Source organism: Helianthus annuus, chromosome 5 (assembly GCF_002127325.2).
Source record: "Helianthus annuus cultivar XRQ/B chromosome 5, HanXRQr2.0-SUNRISE, whole genome shotgun sequence".
Taxonomy (NCBI): Eukaryota; Viridiplantae; Streptophyta; class Magnoliopsida; order Asterales; family Asteraceae; genus Helianthus; species Helianthus annuus.
In genome coordinates, this window is record NC_035437.2 from 15,203,076 (window position 1) to 15,225,624 (window position 22,549).

General features: G+C 38.6%; 1 protein-coding gene, 1 long non-coding RNA gene and 1 pseudogene across 4 annotated transcripts; 1 reads left to right on the forward strand and 2 right to left on the reverse strand.

The window, feature by feature from the left end:
* Nucleotides 1–7,657: 7,657 nt before the first annotated feature.
* LOC118492638 lies at nucleotides 7,658–7,871 on the forward strand (annotated as a pseudogene).
* A 1,061-nt stretch (nucleotides 7,872–8,932) lies between these two features.
* LOC110940061 lies at nucleotides 8,933–11,937 on the reverse strand. 3 transcript variants are annotated; one of them, XR_002592786.2, is made up of 6 exons: nucleotides 11,536–11,920; nucleotides 11,161–11,250; nucleotides 10,790–10,938; nucleotides 9,902–9,943; nucleotides 9,274–9,371; nucleotides 8,933–9,189 (listed from the first exon to the last, which is right to left on the reverse strand). It is a non-coding gene; the product is annotated as an uncharacterized LOC110940061 (long non-coding RNA). The 3 variants fall into 3 exon arrangements; XR_002592785.2 differs by having other exon boundaries at nucleotides 9,902–10,938; nucleotides 11,536–11,934; XR_002592784.2 differs by having other exon boundaries at nucleotides 9,274–10,938; nucleotides 11,536–11,937.
* A 4,339-nt stretch (nucleotides 11,938–16,276) lies between these two features.
* On the reverse strand, nucleotides 16,277–22,109 carry LOC110940062 (pumilio homolog 2). The gene is made up of 9 exons (XM_022181622.2): nucleotides 20,866–22,109; nucleotides 18,863–20,145; nucleotides 18,642–18,783; nucleotides 18,438–18,545; nucleotides 18,149–18,361; nucleotides 17,923–18,033; nucleotides 17,639–17,833; nucleotides 16,752–16,926; nucleotides 16,277–16,680 (listed from the first exon to the last, which is right to left on the reverse strand). The coding sequence occupies exons 1-9, from the start codon at nucleotides 21,544–21,546 to the stop codon at nucleotides 16,643–16,645; spliced, it is 2,946 nt and encodes a 981-aa protein (XP_022037314.1). The 5' UTR covers nucleotides 21,547–22,109; the 3' UTR covers nucleotides 16,277–16,642.
* Between the last annotated feature and the right edge of the window lie 440 nt (nucleotides 22,110–22,549).

Sequence of the window (22,549 nt, forward strand, 5' to 3'; positions counted from 1 at the left end):
TCGAAGGATTCTCTAAGATCGCTGTGTCGCTTACTGCTCTTACTCATAAAGACAGGTCTTTTGTTTGGGGAACTGAACAAGAATCTGCTTTTCAAACCCTCAAGCGCAAGCTCTGCAATGCTCTTGTTCTCACATTGCCAGACGGAAACAACGATTTCATTGTCTATTGTGATGCTTCCAACCTTGGTCTTGCTGTGTTCTCATGCAACGGGACAAGGTTATAGCTTACGCATCTCGTCAGCTCAAAATCCACGAGAAGAACTATACAACCCACGATCTCGAGCTAGGCGCAGTTGTTTTTGCATTGAAGATTTGGCGACACTACCTGTATGGTACCAAGTGTACGATCTTCACCGATCACAGGAGTTTACAACACATCTTTAATCAGAAAGAACTTAACATGCGTCAACGCCGATGGGTAGAACTTCTTAGCGATTACGACTGTGAGATTCGTTATCACCCAGGCAAGGCAAATGTTGTCGCCGATGCACTCAGCAGACGGAGTTATTTGCTCAGTATTCGCAATACCCAAGCCCAGCACAATCTCGAAGCTCTCATCCGCGAAGCCCAGCATGCATGTTTTAACGAAAACACTTTGAAGAAGGAGAGAATCTATCACGATGGAGCTCAGCTTGTAAGCAAAGCAGATGGGATTTTCTATTATCTGGATCGAATTTGGATCCCTAAGCGGACCGATTTGCGAAAGATTATAATGAACGAAGCCCACAAATCCCGGTATTCTATTCATCCTGATGCCGATAAAATGTACCAGGACCTTCGCTACAAGTACTGGTGGCCGGGTATGAAACGAGATATCGCCTTCTATGTTGGAAGTTGCCTGACTTGTGCAAGAGTTAAGGCTGAACATCAGCGACCTTCTGGCTTACTCGAACAACCTCCAATCCCTATATGGAAGTGGGAGAGTATAGCTATGGATTTCATAACCAAACTTCCGCCCACGCCATCAGGTCACGACAGCATTTGGGTTATAGTTGATCGTCTGACCAAATCAGCCCACTTTTTGCCAATACGGGAAGACTACAAGGTAGAACGACTAGCCCGAATCTACACCGACGAGATCATTTGTAATCATGGTACGCCTCGTGATATCATTTCAGACCGCGATGCTCGGTTTACTTCGCGATTGTGGGAAACGTTTCAAGCGGCCCTTGGTACGTCGCTTAACCTAAGTACTGCATTCCACCCTCAAACTGACGGACAGACTGAAAGAACGATCCGTACTCTTGAAGACATGCTCCGCGCATGTGTCATAGACTTCGGTGGTAGTTGGAACAAATACCTACCGTTGGTCGAATTCTCGTACAACAACAGCTATCATGCCAGCATACAAATGGCACCATTCGAGGCTTTATATGGAAGAAGATGTCGTTCGCCTATTGTGTGGCACGAGATCGGTCACTCGCAATTAACTGGTCCCGAGTTACTACAAGAAAAGACTGACAAAATCCTCCAGATTCGAGACAACTTGTCAAAAGCCAGGGATAGACAGAAAAGTTACGCCGATAGAAGACGCAAGCCCCTTGAATATGACGTTGGCGACTACGTACTCCAAAAGGTGTCACCTTGGAAGGGTGTGGTCAGATTCGGCAAGAAAGGGAAACTAGAGCCTCGATATGTCGGACCTTTTAAGATTCTGGAAAGGATCGGAAAAGTCGCCTACAGACTCGAACTACCGGAGGAACTTAGTAACGTCCACCCAACTTTCCATGTGTCGAACCTCTGAAAGTGTCTAGCTGATCATGATCTGATTGTACCGCTCGACGACCTTCAAGTAAACGAAACGCTACACTTCGTGGAAAAGCCTGTCGAAATCATGGATCACCAAACCAAGCAACTCAGATGCTCACGCATCCCTATCGTGAAAGTCCGATGGGAAGGCAAGCGGGGCGCGGAGTTCACTTCGGAACTCGAAAGCGACATGAAGGCTAAGTACCCGCAGTTGTTCAAATGAAGATCTGGAGCATCAAATTGGTAATTCACGGTGCTGTGCAGCTTTCGGCCTAATTTCGGGACGAAATTCCCTAAACAAGGGGAGGCTGTAACACCCCGTGTTTTCGAATGTCAAAGTCCAAGTCAACTTTGACTTCTTTGACTGTAAATAGTCTATTTTATGTTTTATTTGAATTATGTGGAGTAAGTGTTGTTAATCAGGATTAATCGAAGTAATCGAATGTTTAATTGACGCGAACCGATTTACGACTGTGAATAGTAGGAAGTATCAATGCGATAAAGTTAGCTAATCAGTAATCAAACCGATCTAACCATCATCGAACTCGAATCTCGAATTACGTGAATTTTGGTTGTTGTTATACGTGTGTGTGCCTTATATGTTACCTGTGCGTGTTTACTTTATATTTTGTGTGGTGATCAATCGAAACTCGAATCGAAACTCGAAAACTCAAATCGAATGCAATCGAAATCAAATTATGACGAATGGTAACGTAAGGATAGGGTGAAATATAGATGATTGTATGTTAGATATAGTGATTGGGACTGAAAGTAATTTGAATAGGAAACTCTATCGTACTCGTATCGTTTTCAATCGAAATCGAAATATCAAAAATCGTCGCACCGAACACTCGAACCAGGCTGAGGATCGATCAGGCTGTCAGCCGATCAAACAGCCCAGCCGATCGGACGGACTGTCCGATCGAGCAGGCTGTCCGATCGGGATGCCTGGCCAATCGGCCAGCCCTTTCCTCTTTTGGAGCCTATAAATAGGGTTGTCATTGTCATACTTTCCACTTTTGGAAACTCTCTAACCGACCAGCTCGTGCTCCTCACCTTTTCTCAGATTTCTTCCAATTTCGGTAAGTTTTCATCCTAAATCTTGTACTTTCTTGATCAATGCACACTCCTACCCCTTTCTATCTTTCAAATCTTGATTTCTAACCGTGAAATCATCAAGATCTAGGCATTCTAGGATGATGTCATCATTGTGTTCTTCAAGAACATCATGCTTTGGCCTCAATCCACCATGAATAGCTCGGATCTAACCGATTTCCACATGAGCAAGCTAAGATCTATCAAAGATCTGAACATTTACATGATGTGAAGGATTGAAAGAAGGATTTCCAACCTTCTTTCAACTCTTTTACACTCAATGCCTTCAAACCGACAGATACGGAGCTTGAGTAAACTCACCAATCATTCTAGTGGATGAGTGGTTCAAGATTCGGATTCTATCTGCGAGGTTCACCGACTTCGGGTCAAACATCAAACTAACGTTCCGAACAGTTTATCGGCCGGATTTGGGTGATTCCTGTCCGAGCAGGGGAAACAAGTAAGAACGGAAGTTCCATGGTTTAGCTCGTTGTCAAACTACCTCGAAATAACGTCAAATAACCAAAACAGCCAAGTGTTAGACGAACAGGCCGACTAGGTCAGGATGCTGACCGAACGGTTAGGCTGACCGAATGAACAGCCCAACTGATCGGACATGTCAGCCGATCGGCTAGCAAGTAGCCCCACACTTTGACAATTTCATGAAGTATAGTATTGAACGAGGTGATGTTCGATCGAACGAGCTGTTTGATAACATTACTCATCGGATCATGAGATACTATGCTTCAACCCTTAATCGATTTACAACTCGTAGTAGTACGGAGTGCCACCCGATCGAACAGGTTGCTCAATCGAACAGGTGACCTTCAGCTAAGAACTCACTTTTGAAGTTCCTAACCGATCGGTTAAGCCGGCCGATCGAACAGGCCTTTCGATCGATCGACCGGAAAGGTAAGGACACTTCAATGTTCTCAAATACTACAACGAAAACTTCAAAAGGTCAAACCATCATACACAAACACATCCTACTCAAAGGAAGAAACAATCCACTCGAACAGTCCAACCGATCAAGCCTACCGGCCGATCGAACAGACTGTCCGAACGGACTGTCCAGCCGAACGAACAACCCGTTTGATCGAACCTGCTGTTCGATCGACCAGGTTGTTCGACCCACTTACACTTGTTTCCAGTTTTACGTGTATTCATCGTTATGCTATCGAACTGTTCAGGCTAACCCTACTCTCAAGCGCTCCCTTCAATCCATCAATCAATCGCTGTGAGTATACTCGATCCCTTTTTGCTTTTAGCACTTTTGGGTGTTACATACGTTACTTATATCAAAACACAATCGATCACACTACTCAAACTATTTGAACGCTAACCAATATGCATGTATTACGTGACTAAATGAATGCTTGTTGATTGTGTTTACACGTGGAATGCTGTCTACATGCCTTAACGACGTAGTACTATAGTTTGGACTCAGCACCCATTCACATGGGGGTTGTTAAGGACAATTACTTGCATGGATTACGGTGGTAATCATGTATTGCGAACTGTCTCGGACAGTTAACCCGCAGTCATTGGTATCGATAGATCCATGTCGATAATTAACATGCTTCGTTTTCCTCTGTGTACGTGCTGGTTATGCGTAAACTATTCGAACTCTATTATGCTATTATCAAACTTGTATGCTCACCTTTACATTATATGTATTGACTTTATTTTAACGTATGTGAAAGGTGTTTAAGATGTTTGCTTGCTAGGAAAGCGAGGCTAGAATAAAGCTTTAGAGGCCCCCAACAAATAGTTGTCTGTCAGGAACAAGCGTCTCGAGCATAGTTGTTTGTAGATCTTGTCCGACTGGGTCTTTAGGAGCATTTGAACAATATTTATTTGTTTTTAATTAAATCTGAGTTGTCGGAATAGGATTACTTGACTAGTTGTTATCTGTAATAATATATTGTATTATTTGGGATACGGTATGGGACGTATCATTTAACTGAATAGTATAAATAGTTGTTGTGGAAACTTCTGGACAATCTGTTTCGCTCAGTGCCATGCCCCGATGATTCCGCCATCGGTTGGGGTATGACAATGAGTGGGATGTTGGTACGAGGAAAGAGGATCATTATGATGAGCATGGATGGTTGGATGAAGATTAGTGTATGGTAGATCAGAATCAGTGACTGTTTGATCAACCACAAATATAACCTTGGTCCACAAGGGGTTAGCCAGGGCTACCAAGATCAACCGAATAGAATTAGACAACCACATGATAATCAATCCCAAACAAATTGGTGAACAAAGGTATAATGATGGGATTCCAATTGAGTCGAGCAATAAAAGATAAAATTCCAAAAATGTAAAGGTCTATAGTCCATGTTATTAGTGGCGATTTGGTAAAAAAAAAAAAGTTGAATTACATGTTAAACATGAATATTGATTGAGATTGAAATGTTAGTAGATGTTTGATTCTAAATCAAAATTCAAATTGAATTTTCCAAAGTGCTTATTTATTCTCTAGGGACCAGATTCCAGGATCGTCACTCAGTGGTGCCTGGACAAGCCTTTACACAGGAGCCAATACACTAAACAATGACCAACAATAATCAACGAATAAACACAATGCAACAAGAATAAGTAAGACTCAATCAAGGCCGGACCGACTACCCCGGTAACAAGAATGCCTAGACACAATGCAAGTGATACTTAAAAATAAAGAAGGTCAGAAAGATGTCACAAAGAGCGTATAACTCCAAGCTAATCAGACTGGTTAGTTTACCCTGTAATCTTCTAGGATTGCAGAGACTAACTCAGACTGAGCAAAAGATCCCCAAGTAGAGAACAAATCTAAATTAGGGTTTCGTTTCCAACAATAACCAGCACACCTCAAGACAACAGATCTAAGCAGATTTGTCACCACTAAAAATTTCCAAAATCAAAAACCCTAGAAACACACAACAGACAAACAATCAGATAACAAATAGCACAGCGGAAACAATGGATCGATCATCAACAAGAGCCATATAGCTCTGATACCATGTTAACAAACATGATATAAAAATCGAACACCAAACAAAACACAGAAATAGCGACAAAAACAGGTGACAAAATCTTATTTAACCAACCCAAAAGAATTTACCCCCCCAACCTTTAGATCTTACAAATTGTAAGATCAACAACAAACACAAAATATCCTGATGGTCATCCACTAATGATCATCAATACCAGAAGTACAATCTCTCTGAAATACAGATGAGAGATAATAGCAACAATCTATAACAGATCAACAACAAACCCTAACAGACTAACAAAAAAACAAGTGCGAGGTGAGAGAGAGAGTGAGTTACACAATGCACCCTCAACCTTTAAACCTGCACACTTCTAGACAAAGGCTAAGGCCCAGTAATACACAACAAAAATATCCAGCCCATGACTTAGGAGCCCATATCAAGTATAAGCCCATAACTTAAACATATGAATGACAAGTCCAACTATCATTTTAACACATATGTTCCACGTTAGTTATTTATAAATAAATAAATAAATAAATAAATAAATAAGAGTTCTTGTTAGCTTCACCGACCCGTTTAAACCAACTTGGAAATTACACAATTTGAATTATAAATGTCTTGACCTATTGGCCCATTCATTTTTCCACTTCTAATTACAACTAAAGTATTTACGGGGCGTTTGGGATTGCTTATCAAAACTGCTCATCTAAATTTGATTACGCCGGTAGATAAGTAGTTATAAGTTTAGTAAGCAATGATTGGTACATCAAATATATAAAACATAATGAATACATGAAATGATGCGGGTATTTGATATGTGCCCAGTGCCCGAAGATGAGGGCACTTGCTGTTTTATATCATTGGTCTCCAATCAACAAGAAGTAGAGTTAAATGAAATGTGTTTTCTGTCTACATATCAGCAACTCTCACATCCCATACAGAAGACTTGACCAGAAAACCATAAAAGAACATGTCCAAACATGCCATACCAGACTAGACTACCACTTCAAACATGTTCAGAGTCTTCTACAGTTCACAAAAAAAGGAAAAAAAAGAAAGCCCCCTAGTTTAAAGTAGTTATGGTTGTCAAAAGAAATGAACATGAACTAACTACATTCGAATCGATTCCAAAAGGGGCGGCGGACCAAGGTAGAGGGTTGGGTGGGCGGGCGCACCCCTTGAAAAAAAAAATTAGAGGATTATAGGGCAAAATCCCGATCGCACCCCTTGAAAATTTGGTTAAACCCTCATTCGCACCCCGTGAAAATATTTCCTAAATACGCCACTGGTTGTTAGATTATAAAAAGCAGGAAATTCTGGTAGTTTGGTTCGAGCATGCCAATGATCTCTAGATCAAGTGGTGGAAGGCTTGCATTGCTCTTCAGAGATGCAAGTTCAACTCTCACTTGGTGCAGAGTTAGGCATTGGTGGGCAATGATAAGAGATCCAGAGAAACCTGGATTCGATCCTTGAGTCAAACGGGTTTTACAAGTAATTTCATCATGGTGCCTACGGGCGGGTGGGTTGCCGGGTTTTCCCCGGAATTGGTGGTGGACTCGGGTTACTCTCTGAGTGCTTTGTTTGGTTCAGTGGGTGTCTTGAGAGTGCTTGGGATTGATTCTGTTGTTCGTTCAAAAAAAATGTTTGGTTCGAGCGTAATATTAATCTTAAAACGTCATAATAATAAAGAAATATGGAGAGACTAGAGAGTACTTGCCTAATGTTTAAAGTTTTTAAAATTGAAGTAGTAGTTTGAGGGTATCCCACATCGGTGGAACAGAAATAAGCAAGGGTGAGTGCAGTTACATATAAAGGAGAATAGGCTACCGGTTTACTCACTTGCCTGGTCGGGGTCAATGATGATCATAAAGGTTCATGGTGTAGATTGGTGACCTTCATTGCACTTTGGAGGGGTGCCTGTTGAAGGTTGGCTCAAGTGGTCGAGTCTACATTATAATTTTTGGAGGGGTGCCTGTTGAAGGTTGGCTCAAGTGGTCGAGTCTACATCATAATTTGTGGCAGTGGAGGCTTGCGTTCGCGCAGCCTTTGCCTAATATATTAAGTTAACTAGTTTAATACCCGTCCGGTGGACGGGTTACGTTAAACAGCGTAACGAACAAAATTAATCTATATTAAATGTACAGAAATTTAAACAACTTTACACACAAAAGCACCATTATTTACTTATAAATGGAAAACGATTACAACCACAAACCCGTAAAAAATAAAACTGATAATACTAAAACATGAAATTGTATCATTTTAATGCAAAAGGCAGTTAAAATGCAGAGTTTAAACGGGTTCGTACAATTGTTATAAACTGCCTACAACTATCCTAAAATAGGTGGAGATCCCTAGTTCGATCCTTGAACTGAGCGGGTTTTATCTCACCGCACTGTCGTGCCTTCGGGCGAGTGTTCACGGGCTTCGGCCCTAGGTGAGGGTTTTTCCCGGTTCGGAGGCGAATGTATCCCGATGTGGTGAATTTCGCTAGTAGTCCGTTTGAATGATTCGTTGGTCGTTTAAAAAAAAAGACTAACTTTCAAATTAAGGTCAAAACCATTTAGTTTAGGTTGACCCGTTAACCCTTTTTTTACCATTTGCTTTAAATCTTTAAATATCAACTACATGTGATTAACAAATTATATCATTAAGCTAGAATATATTTTTTTTAATTGGATATTCAAGAGGTTGCAAGTAAATTTAAATAGATTTTATGCAAATTGAGCCATTTTATTTTAGCTGAGTTTTCAATATTTGCCTTTTTAATACAGATTTTTTTTTTTTTTTGTTTGCAAAGCTTATAAAATTGTATTTTCTTTTTTATTTTTACTTTTATTAACTAATAAACATTTTTTATTGTGGTTGTTCTATATTAGCTTGAACTTTTACAAACTTTTATAAACTAATAAACATTCATATTCAAGTAATCAAAAAGATAAGAGGGAATCTAGCAAGTCTCTCTAATCTATTCAACCACAAGTCCACAACTACCCTTATTTTTGCCACAAGTCCACAACTGCACTTATTTTAGCCAAAAGTAGAAAATAACTTTCATATTACCAGAAATTATAGTAGTTAAACGTAGGATGTATGAGGGCATCTAGATATTTGGCAAAACGTCGAACTTGATCGTAAAATTATAAATCATGAGGGAAATAAAATATTTGGAACATGATGAAGTAGTTTACATAACTGCTTTTCTTGAATCTGTAAAGGAAGAATCTAAGCAACAGGGTGAAAGCATTGAAAGGAAAATGTACCACTCCATTTTTAGTAACATTTGATGCAAAAATTCGTTTCATTTACTTGTATTTGCTCCAAACTTTGAGTGCAGAATAATGGGTGAAATGATGCAGCAATATGCCTAAGGATTCAAAGAAGTCACACAATGAATTAGTGATAAAAACTTACAAAAATAAAGAAAGAATCAGTTGGTTTTGATTAGTACCAATAGTTGGTGCTCAATTCAAGCTTTTTTAACAGCTGCCTTACTGAAGTTATTCAGCACCAATTGAAGAATCCGAAATTAAAAGCTTTAGTTGACAACTGCTTTAGTAGAAATATTCACATAGTAAAATATACAAGTTGAAAGTTTCTAACTGGCCTGTAATTTTTGAGTATTTAAAGATATAATATCAAATGTTCTTCCACTTGAAATGATGATCAGCTTGAAAAGATAACATGCCCCCTCCCCTTTTAGGGCTATGATCGTGTACCGACAATTTCAAGACTACAGTTTAGGACATAAATCTTTGAATATAGCTAACCACACGTTTATTTAAGAAGTCAACTTCATATTTTGATCGTCAAACTTAAATTTTCATGTTTTGCTCGACACAGCATACTTAGGCCCCAATATAAAAGGGCCTTTATGAAATTATTCAAGCTATTAACAATATTTCAAAATTTCCCCTAAAATTTTTTTATCTGTTTGTTTGCTTCCATTATGTGTCAACTAAAATTACCCATTTTTATATGAACCACTTCCTTGTTGCCTACCCCATCCATTTGCCACCTCTGATGCATATTCTAAGTGAAGTTACAAACATTTAAGCAAAAATGAGAGATTGACATACCTAAATCAGCCATAATAAGTGCTTCACCATCATACTTATGTTCTGCAAAAACATCCCATGTTGGTCAAATTATAAAACTGCCACAAGCACATAAAAATTTCTTGTGTGTGATCTTCATCTGTTCCGGTAAAACATTTTCTGGAGGAGAATGTTAATTTTTCTTTGACAAAACTGGTTTGCAAATAAATGGAACATCAGCCCTCAAAGGTCATTGATGCTTGCCAAACATCCCTTTAATCAGTGGTTGGTCCAACTATAAACCCAAGAGTTAATCATATATGGAATTAAGTATTTATAAAGATCTACAAAGTAAAATACAGAAAGTGCTTGTAATTCTACCCGACCCGCATTGGCATGTACTAAATTAGCTATTTTTGACTCGAACGTGTAACCCACCCTTTGTCACTTCTAATGTAGAGTAAACAATCTAATTAGTGGATGTAGCTTGTGTCTTTTAGATGTACCTCTAACTGGTGTTTGACCCGAGTAGGTGGGGCCATCACATACATCAAAACCACTTGAGATCACAGGTGCAACAGCAAATGATTCACTTTGTGAAGGTTATCTAGACGCAAAGCTCATCTGAATTTGATTATTGAGGGCCACAAAAATTTTCCATGCCACAAGATATCTTTGGAGCAGATTCTTTAATAGAAAATTCCTTACACTTTGAACAACTAAGTATTATGCACGACACACACTCTAAAAAACGGTAACAATTAGCCAATTAGGTTAAGTTACTGGCCACATTAGAATAGCTGAGCAAAAATTTTGTGGTGCAAGAAAATATCTACAGCAAAAAGTGCAACATCTGGTCTTGATCAAATAAAATAAAAAGCACATCAGTGCTTAAATTAAATACAGTTCAACAATTGAAAAACTGGCTACCTTTAAGTGATCCCTTTGTTCAGAGTATTTAGCAAGGATGGTTGTTCCAGTTGCAGTTGCTTCTTCCAACATTCGAGATGAGTTACGAGCAGACTTCATTGCTTGTGCTTCGTCATCAAATGTTCTCAAAATACGAGACGATTTACATTCTAATCCATAGTTACAAAAACGTAAATGAAATTTATCAACAGAAAGGACAGAAATAGTTATACTCAGAAATTAAAATTTAACCTAAATCATATATCAAACAAATAAGGTATCTGAAAGATGAAACCTTTCTAACGATGGAAATCTTATAACCTGTTTTGGAAAAATCAAATTCGGAATTATCAAAATCTCCATGTGAGGTAAGGTACAAGAGTAGTATGTACCTTTGGTTCACCAAATGAAAACAAATTCTCTTCAATCTTCGAAAGGTCCATGATTTACATTAATCGGTTGATTACAAAGGTTCCAATCACCTGAAATCATATCATTCCGTAAATCTAACTGAAATTTTACAAAATACACCAAAGTGCACAGGATAAGCACAATCATCCAACGATGCTTCATCAAACGAATAATGAAAATAAATCAACAACAAATCTAATGATTTTAGGGTTCACCATATACATATCTGATACATAACTCCAGAGCGATTTATCCCCAAACAAATAGAGTTCAAAAAACGTTGGTGAAGAGAAATTGGGACCAAAATTGTTGGAAATTGAAAATAAGAACATAAGACATAGTGTAACAACAATTACCTTCCTTTAACTTTCAACTGTGGTGTAACCCTAACCATAGCTCTGAACTTGGACTGGATTTTTTCTTTTTGAGAATCCGGTGCCACTGTGATGGGGGAATGGAGCGGATATCCTTGAACTGCCAAAAACCTCCTCGATTGGCGATTGCACCTGAAATTCTCATACAAGGATGACGGTTTCTACGGAATGAGGAGACCACGAGATAAGGTGAGGGTTTTTATAAGTGCGGTGTAATTTAACTGTCTACCCACGTTCCCAGTGTCATAGTAACCGTGCGTAGTGGAGAAGATAGGCCGCAAACCATGGGAGCGTACACAACTGCCCTGAACTACCATCACAGCAGTTATTTTTGAGAGTTTAAGTGGCTGAGATTTAATCTCAGCCAAATCCAATGGTCAAGGTTGATTTCAAAGGTAACTTCCACTTAATGGGTTCCATATATATATATATAATTAATCTTTCTGTTCACTTGTTTTATTGTGTATTAATTAATAATTTTTTTTCTATACTACTGGTATATGTTCTCATCACAAATGGCAAGCTTGGCTATGAATTGTTTTCACTAAGAGCTTTTTATATAATACTGGCAAAATTCTCTTCATGTTAAATTTGATTGTGTTTTGTGTAGTGTATTAGAATTCGGATAAAACTCATGAGGGGTTTAACCCCCCGGAACTGGCGCCAGTGTACCCACCCCCTTGCCTGTTTTCTAGGCGCACACACACAATCCTCACTTCATTCGTAGGTGACTACAACCCCCTTACACTGTTTTCCAGGCAAACACACACAATCTTCACTCCATTCTTCGGTGACTACAACCTGCAAACCCTACCTGCCCACCTTACCTGCAGGACAAGCGGTGGTGTTACCGCTCGGTGGCTGCTACCCAATGTTGGTTTACCAAATACACCTCCCGCCTACCCTAAGGGGACCCAGGGCGTAAGCGGGTAAGGTAGCGGGTGCCCCTACCCGCAACCCACACACGGCCGCCCGTGGTGCGGGTAGGGTTGGGGTTGTGATGAAGCTGCTCGAATATGTTGTTGATTCATGGATTTCGAATGCATTTGGCCGTTGTTAACGGTCATTTGCATATTTAACCAAGAAATTTAATTGTGTTGTTGGTTGTGATGAAGTTTCGCATGTGAGGTGACTTAACCAAAAAATTTAACGGTGTTAGTGTTAAAGATTGGTCTCTGTATCAAAATATGAATATGAATATAAATGTTAGTTTTGGCCGATTTCAAAGCGAAAGATATAGTTTGCAGTTTAGGTGAAACATAAAGGTTGATTCATGCAGTTATGTCTTTAATTATGCATTTTGATATTTTTATTTAAGTTTTATGTATTGTATTAGGGTTATGATCAAATACAAAGACTCCTAACAATAAGAAGTCGTAATAAGGGTATCAAATGGACTCCGATTGACTTCACTCAAGCGGCATTGGAACCATCTCATCGAACTCTGCAATGTAAGATTTTAGGTTTTTGTTTTTAGATGTTCAGCTTGTAGATTTTGGACTTTTTGTTTAAATCATTGTGTCTTTTTATTTAAAGTTAAATGCCATTCTAGTCCCTATGGTTTGGCCATTTTGCGAGTTTAGTTCAAAGGTTTGAAACGTTTCCATTTTAATCCATTGTGTTAACTTCATCCATTTTTCTGTTAAAGAGAAAGGAAATTCGGTCATTTTATATGGTCGAATTGTCCTTCTAGTTAACAGAATTACATATAAAATGACCGAATTGTCCTTCTCGTTAACAAAAAAAATAGATGAAGTTAACCCAGTGGACTAAAATGGCAACGTTTGAAACTATTTGGACTAAACTGGCAACGTTTCAAACCTTTGGACTAAACTGGCAAAATGACCCAAACCACAGAGACTAAAATGGCATTTAACTCTTTTGTTTATCATTGTGTTTTGTCTATTGTGTCTTTTTTGTGACTCATTGTGTCTTTTTTTTTCGATGTTACGTTATATTTTTCGGCATTGTGTTATATTTTGTTCGATATTATGTTATACTTTGTATTCCATTATGTCTCTGTACACTTCTTATTTTTAGGAGACTTTGTAGAATAACTTTACCTAAATTTATCGCTTTGTATATGTTAGATTAATACGATATATTTATAAATGTAAAAAGGAAAAGGGTAGGACGGTCTAAATGGCGCCACTAAAGATGGTAGGGGAGGGTAGTGGATAACCTAAATGACGTGGCGCAAGGAGATTGGTAGATGTTAGGGTAGAGTAGAGGTGTACAAATCGGTTTTTTTATAACCGGTTTCGGTTACTAACCGGTTTTCTAAACCCAACACAGTAATTGGTCTAACCGGTTTGGGTCAGTTTTTAACCGGCTTTGCCAAAAAAAAAAAAAAAAAAAAAAAAAAAAAAAAAAAAAAAAAAAAAAACCGGCTTCAAAGATCTAGTATACTAACCAGTCTACTAACTGCCGGTTCGGTTCGATTCGGTTTGAAACCGGTATTTTTGTACACCTCTAGGGTAGAGGGTTAAGTGCCTCTCCCCTTTATGAGCTTCATGCCCGGGTACCTCTCTCTCATTACCCCTCTGGAACGTTCCATGTTTTTTTGTCTAATTCTAGTTACATTTGTTTGTAAAAGGTAAAATGATCGATGCCACTAATGCTCAAATAGAATTTTCTCTTTTTTCTAAGTTGTAATGGGTGTGGGGCTTGTCCTCAGGATGGCGAGCGGCGTCGAGGGCCGGCTACACCGCCCCCTCCTGCTGCGTTGCGTCATCTTTGTCCTCTTCAAGCCGTGCTCGACGTCCCTCACTTCTTTATCCAACACACACACAAACAAATATACATACATATATATGTATATATAAAGGGGCTCATCCTCCACACCCTGAGCTCATCCCCCACACCCGCTAAAGTGGACGTCTACGTGTCGGATCATCCTTAAGGGACTACCCTCCTCCACACCTATTAGCGTAACTTAGAGGTGATTGTGATACCTTTTATATCGGAAGAAAAGTACTATTATGATTTATGGGTTGAGATCCTATACAAACAGCACATACTGTGAGAACCATAAGAACAGATCTGAACCATCCAAATTCTAGATCAACGGTTTGTGTTGATTACAATTAAAAACCTTAGAATTAAAAGATATAATTATACAACCAGGGGTAATAAAGTAAATGTGCTATTTGTGGACCCCACTAAATCTCCGAACTATCAGATTGTTCCCCTTTTTACGTCCGTATCCAACTACAACTCTTCCTTCCTAAGTCATTCATCGTTATCTGTGCTAATTAAATATAAAAAGAAATAAACTTCTATGAATCACAATTTATTCAATCATCCATCGTTGTTATCTGATCGACCGAGAAAGAACAAGGATACGAAGAGTGTGCTAATCGGCTAGAAGAGGTTCGATCAGATCGAGAAAAGCTTCAATCTGGTAAGCATTTATCTCCAACTGTTCATCTTCTTTTTTTCTAATTTTTAGGGTTTTTTTTGGGGGCGAAGTTGAAGGGTGCTGGTTGTTGTTGAGGGAGATGTTCACGGCCGGCGGGGATGGTGCTGACTGTTCATGTTGATGATATTTTTGCCGGAGATGTGTGATATTGTTCACGGGTGCTGGTTGTTCTTGTTCAAAAAGGTGGTGCTGACTGTTCTTGTTCATGGATATGGTGCTGATATTGGTCACAGCGATTGTGCTGACTGTTCTTGTTGATGTGTGTTGAAAGTGTGCTGATTATTGTTGCTTGTTCGTGCCATTGTGCTGATTGTTCTTGTTGATGTGTGTTGAAAGTGTGCTGATTATTGTTGCCTGCGAAGATGAAGATGAAAATTTCAAATTTTGATTTGAAATATTGCATGAATATAGGGGATAACTAAAATTTAGAATTAATTAAATACAAAAAGTCTTGTGGGTAAAGTCTAAAATACCCTTGTCTAATTTTTTTAATGAAGGACACATGTCTAATAGTGGTTGGTTCTTATAGTTCCTACCAATATTAAGGTTTGTATTTGATCCCATCTCTATGATTTATTTATATAGCAAAGAGTTCCGTTTTAACTAATAGATAAGAGATGTAACACTTGCTACATAAAAAGCTTTCTTATCAAAAAGGAAATGGCTTGTTTTCTTTTAATAGAAGAATCGTTTAATCTTTGTCTTGAATTATTTTTATAGACTTTACAAACTCTCTTATGAGGTTTTTCAATTTCATGAATAAATTTCTTTGTTATACTTTCAACATTGTCAAACCTTGTAATTATCAAAAATACAGGCGAGATTTTCTTAAGTTTAACTTGAGTTCTTCATCATTAATCATTCTTCAAATTTGGTCCAACTATTAGAAGGCCCGTCTATCCGTAACATCAACCACGCTACCGCTTGTCGATCCCATCGCTCAATGAGTTACCCTTTCGAAGATTAAGTTTAACTTGAGTTCTTCATCATTAATCATTCTTCAAATTTGGTCCAACTATTAGAAGGCCCGTCTATCCGTAACATCAACCACGCTACCGCTTGTCGATCCCATCGCTCAATGAGTTACCCTTTCGAAGATTGATCTACGACGCCACCCTCCACCTTCAAACACAAAATATAACCGACGACATCCTCCACCTTCAAACACAAAATATAACCGACTCAACTCATCGTGATCTTTCCATGATGGCCAGTGTCCATCTGCCGTTAGTTACATAAACACGCAACACAAGATTCTCTACACGTAAACAAAAAACACGGCAAGCCGCCACAAGAAACAAGAAACTGAAGGATAAATTATAAGAAAACTGTTTAAATGGCATAGCATAGGACACCATACCATAACGCCTAAAAACATCAACTCATGCTCTACCGATAAATAAGAGCAACATTTTTGTACAGTCACAAAACTACTACCTCCTCCTCCCTCGCCTTTTCCTTTACATCCCCTAGCCGCCCTCTCAACATTCTTTCTTATGATAAAAAAGTAACTCTACGTATAAACTTTCAAACGCTACAGAATGTACAGTTTTTCAAGTCAAACCAAACTTTATTTGCATCTAGGAGATCTTAAAAACAGACGGAGAGATGAGAGAGAAAAGGGTAGCTCAAACTAGCCTTCCTTCATTAGCTGTACAACTTTCTTCCCTATGCGGCGTGTGCCGACTGTGCAGCCATTCTCCTTTCTGCACCCAACAAAACACCGTCAGTTTTCACACAGCAAACGATAAAACAAAAAGAGTGAATTTGCACGTACCTCCAGCGGCAACAAGTTTCTCTACACGAGCAACGATATGTTTTCCATAAGTGTATTTCTTAAGCGCGTTCAGATGAACCTTAATTCGCGACAATATGTGTTCACGTTCTTGATCACTACAAGTTTCAAGTACTTTTTGCACCACGTAATTTGCAAACTGATCTTTCATCATTGCCTGAATAAAAACACAACCAAACCACTTGGTAAGCATCAATTAATATAAACTTAAAACAAAAGGTCGGTGGCAAATTCGCCAACGACACATTCTACCCCTAAACTTTTGTATGATGTCAAAACTAACCCTTTAATTTTGCAAATATCACTTTGACCCCTGAAAATTTTTAAAATAATTTTTATTTGAAAACGAGTTTGTCTATGCTTTAACGTAATTTTTGTTTGAAAACAAGTCAGGTCAATTATAAAATGTTTTATTTTTATGTACGTTTTGACGTAAATTTTGTTTGGAAACAAATCGAGCCAAATATGATACGTTTTCATGGTATAAATTTGAGTTACTATGCGTTTCAACGTAAATTTAGTTCGAAAACGAGTCGAGTTGATTGTAGTCTATACTTTATCACGCCACGTACGTCGCAACCACGTGTTTATTATGTGTACGTTTTGAGTTGGTCTACGTTTCGATGTAAATTTTGTTTGGAAACAAGTTGTTTAAAAATATAATACATTTTCATTCACGGTATGAATTCGGATCACTATACGTTTCAACGTAAATTTAGTTCAGAAATGAGTCGGGTTGATTGTAGTTTATAATTTATCGCGTCGCGTACGGTGCCGCAGCGACGCGCGGCTGGCAAAAAAAAACTAGTTATAAAAAAATGTAAATAAAATGAAAACAAAATCCCGCTTAAGGAGGAGAATAGAGGAACCTGAAGGGGCTCATTTTCATCGGTAGTACCGAGCATCTCGTTCATAAGAAGGTGACGTTCACTAGCATCACCAAAAGTCAAACATTTTTCAACCACGTTTGATGCAAACTTCTGTTGACTCATCTGAACGATCTTCCCAGCCAACTCTTGAATTATTATAGACCGCTCATGCGGCTTTCCATGTTCCAATACATGCTGCTCAAAACAAATTTGACCAAAAACAACCATTAGTAAAAAAAAAAAGTCAAAACAACCAAATTACGATAAAATCACCGATTACAAACCTGAACGACATAATTTCCGTACTGATCTTGTGCTAGCATGCTTACACACGCAAGGATTTCATCCATCACCTTGCTTTGAGTTTTAGGATCCTCACAATGCTCAAGCACCCTCTAAAAGATTATAAAGGGGTAATAATAATAATAATAATAATATTAATATTAATAAATTTCAATTTATGACCCTTGAAACTTGTTGTACTTCCATTTTGGGTAAGTTATCTGTTACCTGTATGACACGACAACCGTACGGATGGGTTGAAAGGACCACAACTTGATCGAAGAAAGTCGTGATGATAAACTGAATATGTTCTTCAGGAACACATTCAATACACTTTTGGATAACATGGTTCCCGTTTTGATCGCGTACGCAACGCATGATATGCCCGTCCAGTTCTTCCACCATCTTGATCTTTTGGTCCAAGTCAACAACTTCAATCGCCTAAAAAATAATATAGATTAAAAATCAAGAATCTTGACTCATAAGCGTTACCAAACGGATTCTAAATAATTATTACCTTCTGTATAACTCGGCAGCCGTACATTTGAAGACTAAGGGACAAAACATGGCCCAACAGCTTTCCGGCCAATTCTCTTCGCTGAGCTGGCATTCCATGCTCGAAAAACTAAAACAGAAAGCAGTTAAAATTTGTTATAGTTGCAAAAAAAGGCATAATTTTTATGTGACGGTTACATAATAAAAGATAAGTTGTTGACAACACCTTCTGAATCACGTAATTTCCGAAGACATCGGTCATCAAAGTAAGAGCCTGAGGGAAAATCTCTTGAAAGACCATGTTTTTATCCTCGGTAGTAGCGGTTTCAAGTTTCTGTTGAATGAAACGGCTACCGTACTGGTCCGCGCTGATAAGATAAAGTAACAACAAATTAGAAAATATATATTTATTAAAAAAAACAAAGCTTTATTCTTGCATTTATGTACCTAAACTCGACAACATGACCGTTGATTTCCGAAAGCTCAAAACTCCTAGTTTTATTGCTTTTAAACTCTTCTAGCAAAGAGGACGCAAAGGTACTTTCTCCACCATCTAAATGCCAATGCCCCATCACGCCACTACCACCACCTAAATTTCTCATTTGAGGAGAAAATCGAGCGTTGAGTTCACCGAGCCTCATTGGGCTACCGGGCCCTCCGGGAGAGTTGGGAAGTGGGCCTGCTAACGGGCTTCCTGGATACGACATTCCAAACGCAGGGTTCCCGTAATAACCATGGTGGTGAGGACTACCGGACGATCCTACATACGGAACACCACCGTATTGTGATTTTTGCGGTGACAGTAAACTTCCGAGATACGCTTTTTGAAGCAAGTCTTCGTAAGAATTCCCAAGATAGTTGCTCCGGTCAATAGTGGGGTCGTTGAGGGCGGCAATTTGGGCAGCGGCTGCAGCGTATTCGGTTGATCTTAAGTACTGGAGATACATGGGGTCCATAAGAGATCCTTGGAGTGTGTTTCCCGACATTTGGTTCATAAGCCGGCTCATGTTTGGTGATTCCAAACCGAATCTTGATTCCATTCCGGGGTAACCCATGACAGAAGCTGCAGCGGCGGTTTCAAAAAGTGGCGGCAGATTCAAGCTCCCGCCGTGTTGACTGGACATCATTTGCGGCGAATTCACAGAATTGACGGAATGCCCACTTGAACCGTTGTTCATATAAGAACGTCCACCGCCGTTATTATGCTGATATTGAGATTGTAAGTTACTCGAAGAGCCGTCAAAGTACAGATTGTTTTTATTACTTTTCGGATTCTGCAGCATATTCAGACGAAAAGCGTTTTGATCATCAGCGTTTTGGTCAAACTGGGTCAGGTTTGACTCTTCCCCCATGACCCCGTTTGACAAATTCATACCGGAAAGTGTGGTAACCAAATCAGCCGGATCTTTGGGCTGAGACATAGCTCCGTTAAACAAACCTGGACCGTTGGGGTTTCTCCTATCCGACGGGTTGACCCGCCCACCTCCGATTGGGGTAGGAATCGGGCTTGGGACCCGAGCAATGTGTTGTGGGTCAGGGGTTGTGCTTCTTGATAAAGAAGCACCTAAAGCAGCAGCGTAAGAATATGATGTTGGTTGACCCTTCACACTGTGTGATTGAGCCAGCTCAGCGTCGGCATGACCTAGGGGTTCGTCATTGTTTTCAAAAGCAGTACGACTTGCGGGTCGAGAAGGGTGTCCAGAAGGTGGAGTGGAACGGCTCAAATCATCCTGCAAAAACGACCGCATTGTTAATAATTTTAATAGGATTACAAATTGGGAAACTAAGAAAAGAAACTACCATCTTAACTACCTTAAAATATATCTTAATTAACAACCGTAATTTTTAAAATAAAATTCGTCAAGAAAATAATAGAATTCAAAGTTTGTTGTAATGAACAAAAACACTTAAATATTAGCTTTTTGGCGAATAACAGATTCAATTAGTCGTAAAATTATATGTTCTTATATTATAGCACGTCGTTAATTATAATTGTAACTCTAGATAGCAAGTTAGCAACATAAACATCATTTCATGGCTATACAGTTTATATCGGTGATATATCGGTTATCGATCCCCATGTAAAATATCAGTGTCATATATCGGTCAGAATATCGGTACCGATATTATTGGTGATATTGACCGATATTTGACAGATATATCACCGATTTTCCCGATATCAATACCTTTCTTCTTAGTTCTACCATTCGTTTTTTTTTCTTATTGCTGATAGTTTTAAGTCTTAATTGTTATTTGTTAGTGTTAAATTGCAATATATATAAATTCTACATGATATTAAAATTACAGATATCCCACAGCAATAACCTATATCTCAAATATCGGTCCTTGACCGATATCCGATTTTTTTTACCGCATTAACTGCATAGTTTCATGGCATATCACTACATAGAATTAAAATTCATGTTATCGAGTGCACAAAAGGGACTCACCTGGAAAATTTCGGCAAGGCTCTTCTGTTTGCTACCTAATCCTAAACCGGGCAAACCGATCAATCCATCACCGCCCCACTCCGCAGAAGCCTTAACTTTCTCCGCCTCCGAATTCTCATTCTCCTGTTTCTTCGAGTTAAAACCAGGCGGCATAGAGAAAAGCGACACGCCGCCACCACCGCCGCCGCCAACACTCGCACCGCCACCATCACTCCTATTAGATTTCCTCCGATCTCCAATCCCGCCCAATCCAGACCCTCCACCGCCCTGCAACCTCTGAGTAAACCGCCAATCCTCTTTCGACACAAGTGGTGGCGGCAACCTAGGGTTTAACTTCATATTCGAATAATAGTAAGATATGTAAGCAGGGTCAGCCCTAAGTTCATCTTCCGACCTAAATCCATTGCCACCGGCAAATTCCGAAAAACCTAAACCATTAGTTTGACTTTGACTTTGACCTTGACCATGGTTATTGTTAAACAAACCACCAACTGCACTTAATGAACCCTCTACAGTAGGTGGTGCTGAACCACTTCTATACATGTTAAGCTCCTTTTCGCGATCATCGGCTTCACGCCGTTGTTCGCGGAGCAACAACCCGATCTCCTTTTCCAATTCATCCCCAAATGAACCCTCACCACCACTACCTATTACCGGTCTCCTACCCATTTCAGATAACATCTATTCAATGTAAAATTTTGAAAATTATATCAAGAAAACAAAAACCAACAGCATAATCTAAAAAAAGTTAAAAAAAAATTAAAAAAAAATACCCAGATGATGACACAAGAAATAAAAATCTAATCTTTGATCACTCACACAACACAAACCCTAAAAACCTTAAAAAAAACCCTAAAAATCAAAATCAACAAACTTTAACATAAGTTAAACACAACTATGGCAACAAATTTAACAAAAAAACTGATAAAGATTGAAAATTTAACACCTTTATCACCTAAAAAACAAATCTTTAGATGATCAGAGAACAAAAAGAAAATAAAAGAAATAAAAAAGAAGAAATTTTGGCAACAAATTTCAACTGGTTTCACATTGGATTGCAGAAAGAGCCAGTTATAACAAAAGGGTTGCCAAAAAAACAATAAATATGAGGTGATGAAGACAGACAGTGAAGAGGGTTTGTTTGGGTTACATGTATATAGATAACTGATAGCTGCAAGAAGTGAAAGAGATCGATCTGGCGGCGAATTGGTTGTTTCAAAGAACCCTTTTAGGGTTTTGTTTTCAACTACTCACTCACTGCTGTGGAGAGATTATATACAGTAACTTAGGTTTTTTTTTTTATTTCTTTTCTTGTTTATTATTTTTTTATAAAACTTTCTATAAAAGAATTTTGTTAGGGGTGAGATTTGTTTGAAGCAAGTGATTTGAGTATAGTTTTGGCAGGGGTTGATTGATCATATATTTTGATAAATGGGTAAGAGACACATGGTATGTTTCTATGTTTGATTTGTTAAGATATTGGAATGGTTCAAGATAGGTTACTATTTTTGCATTTCATTTTTTTTATGTTTGTGTATAATTTTAATAACAAATTAACCAAAAATATTCTTTCTAGTTTCTTTTAGGCTTTTTGAAGGTCATCTGTCCCAAATAAGTTATTTTATATGATTTAATGGTTTAGTAAACTATGAGTGGGGTGTTAGAAAAGTTTATTGTTTTGAAG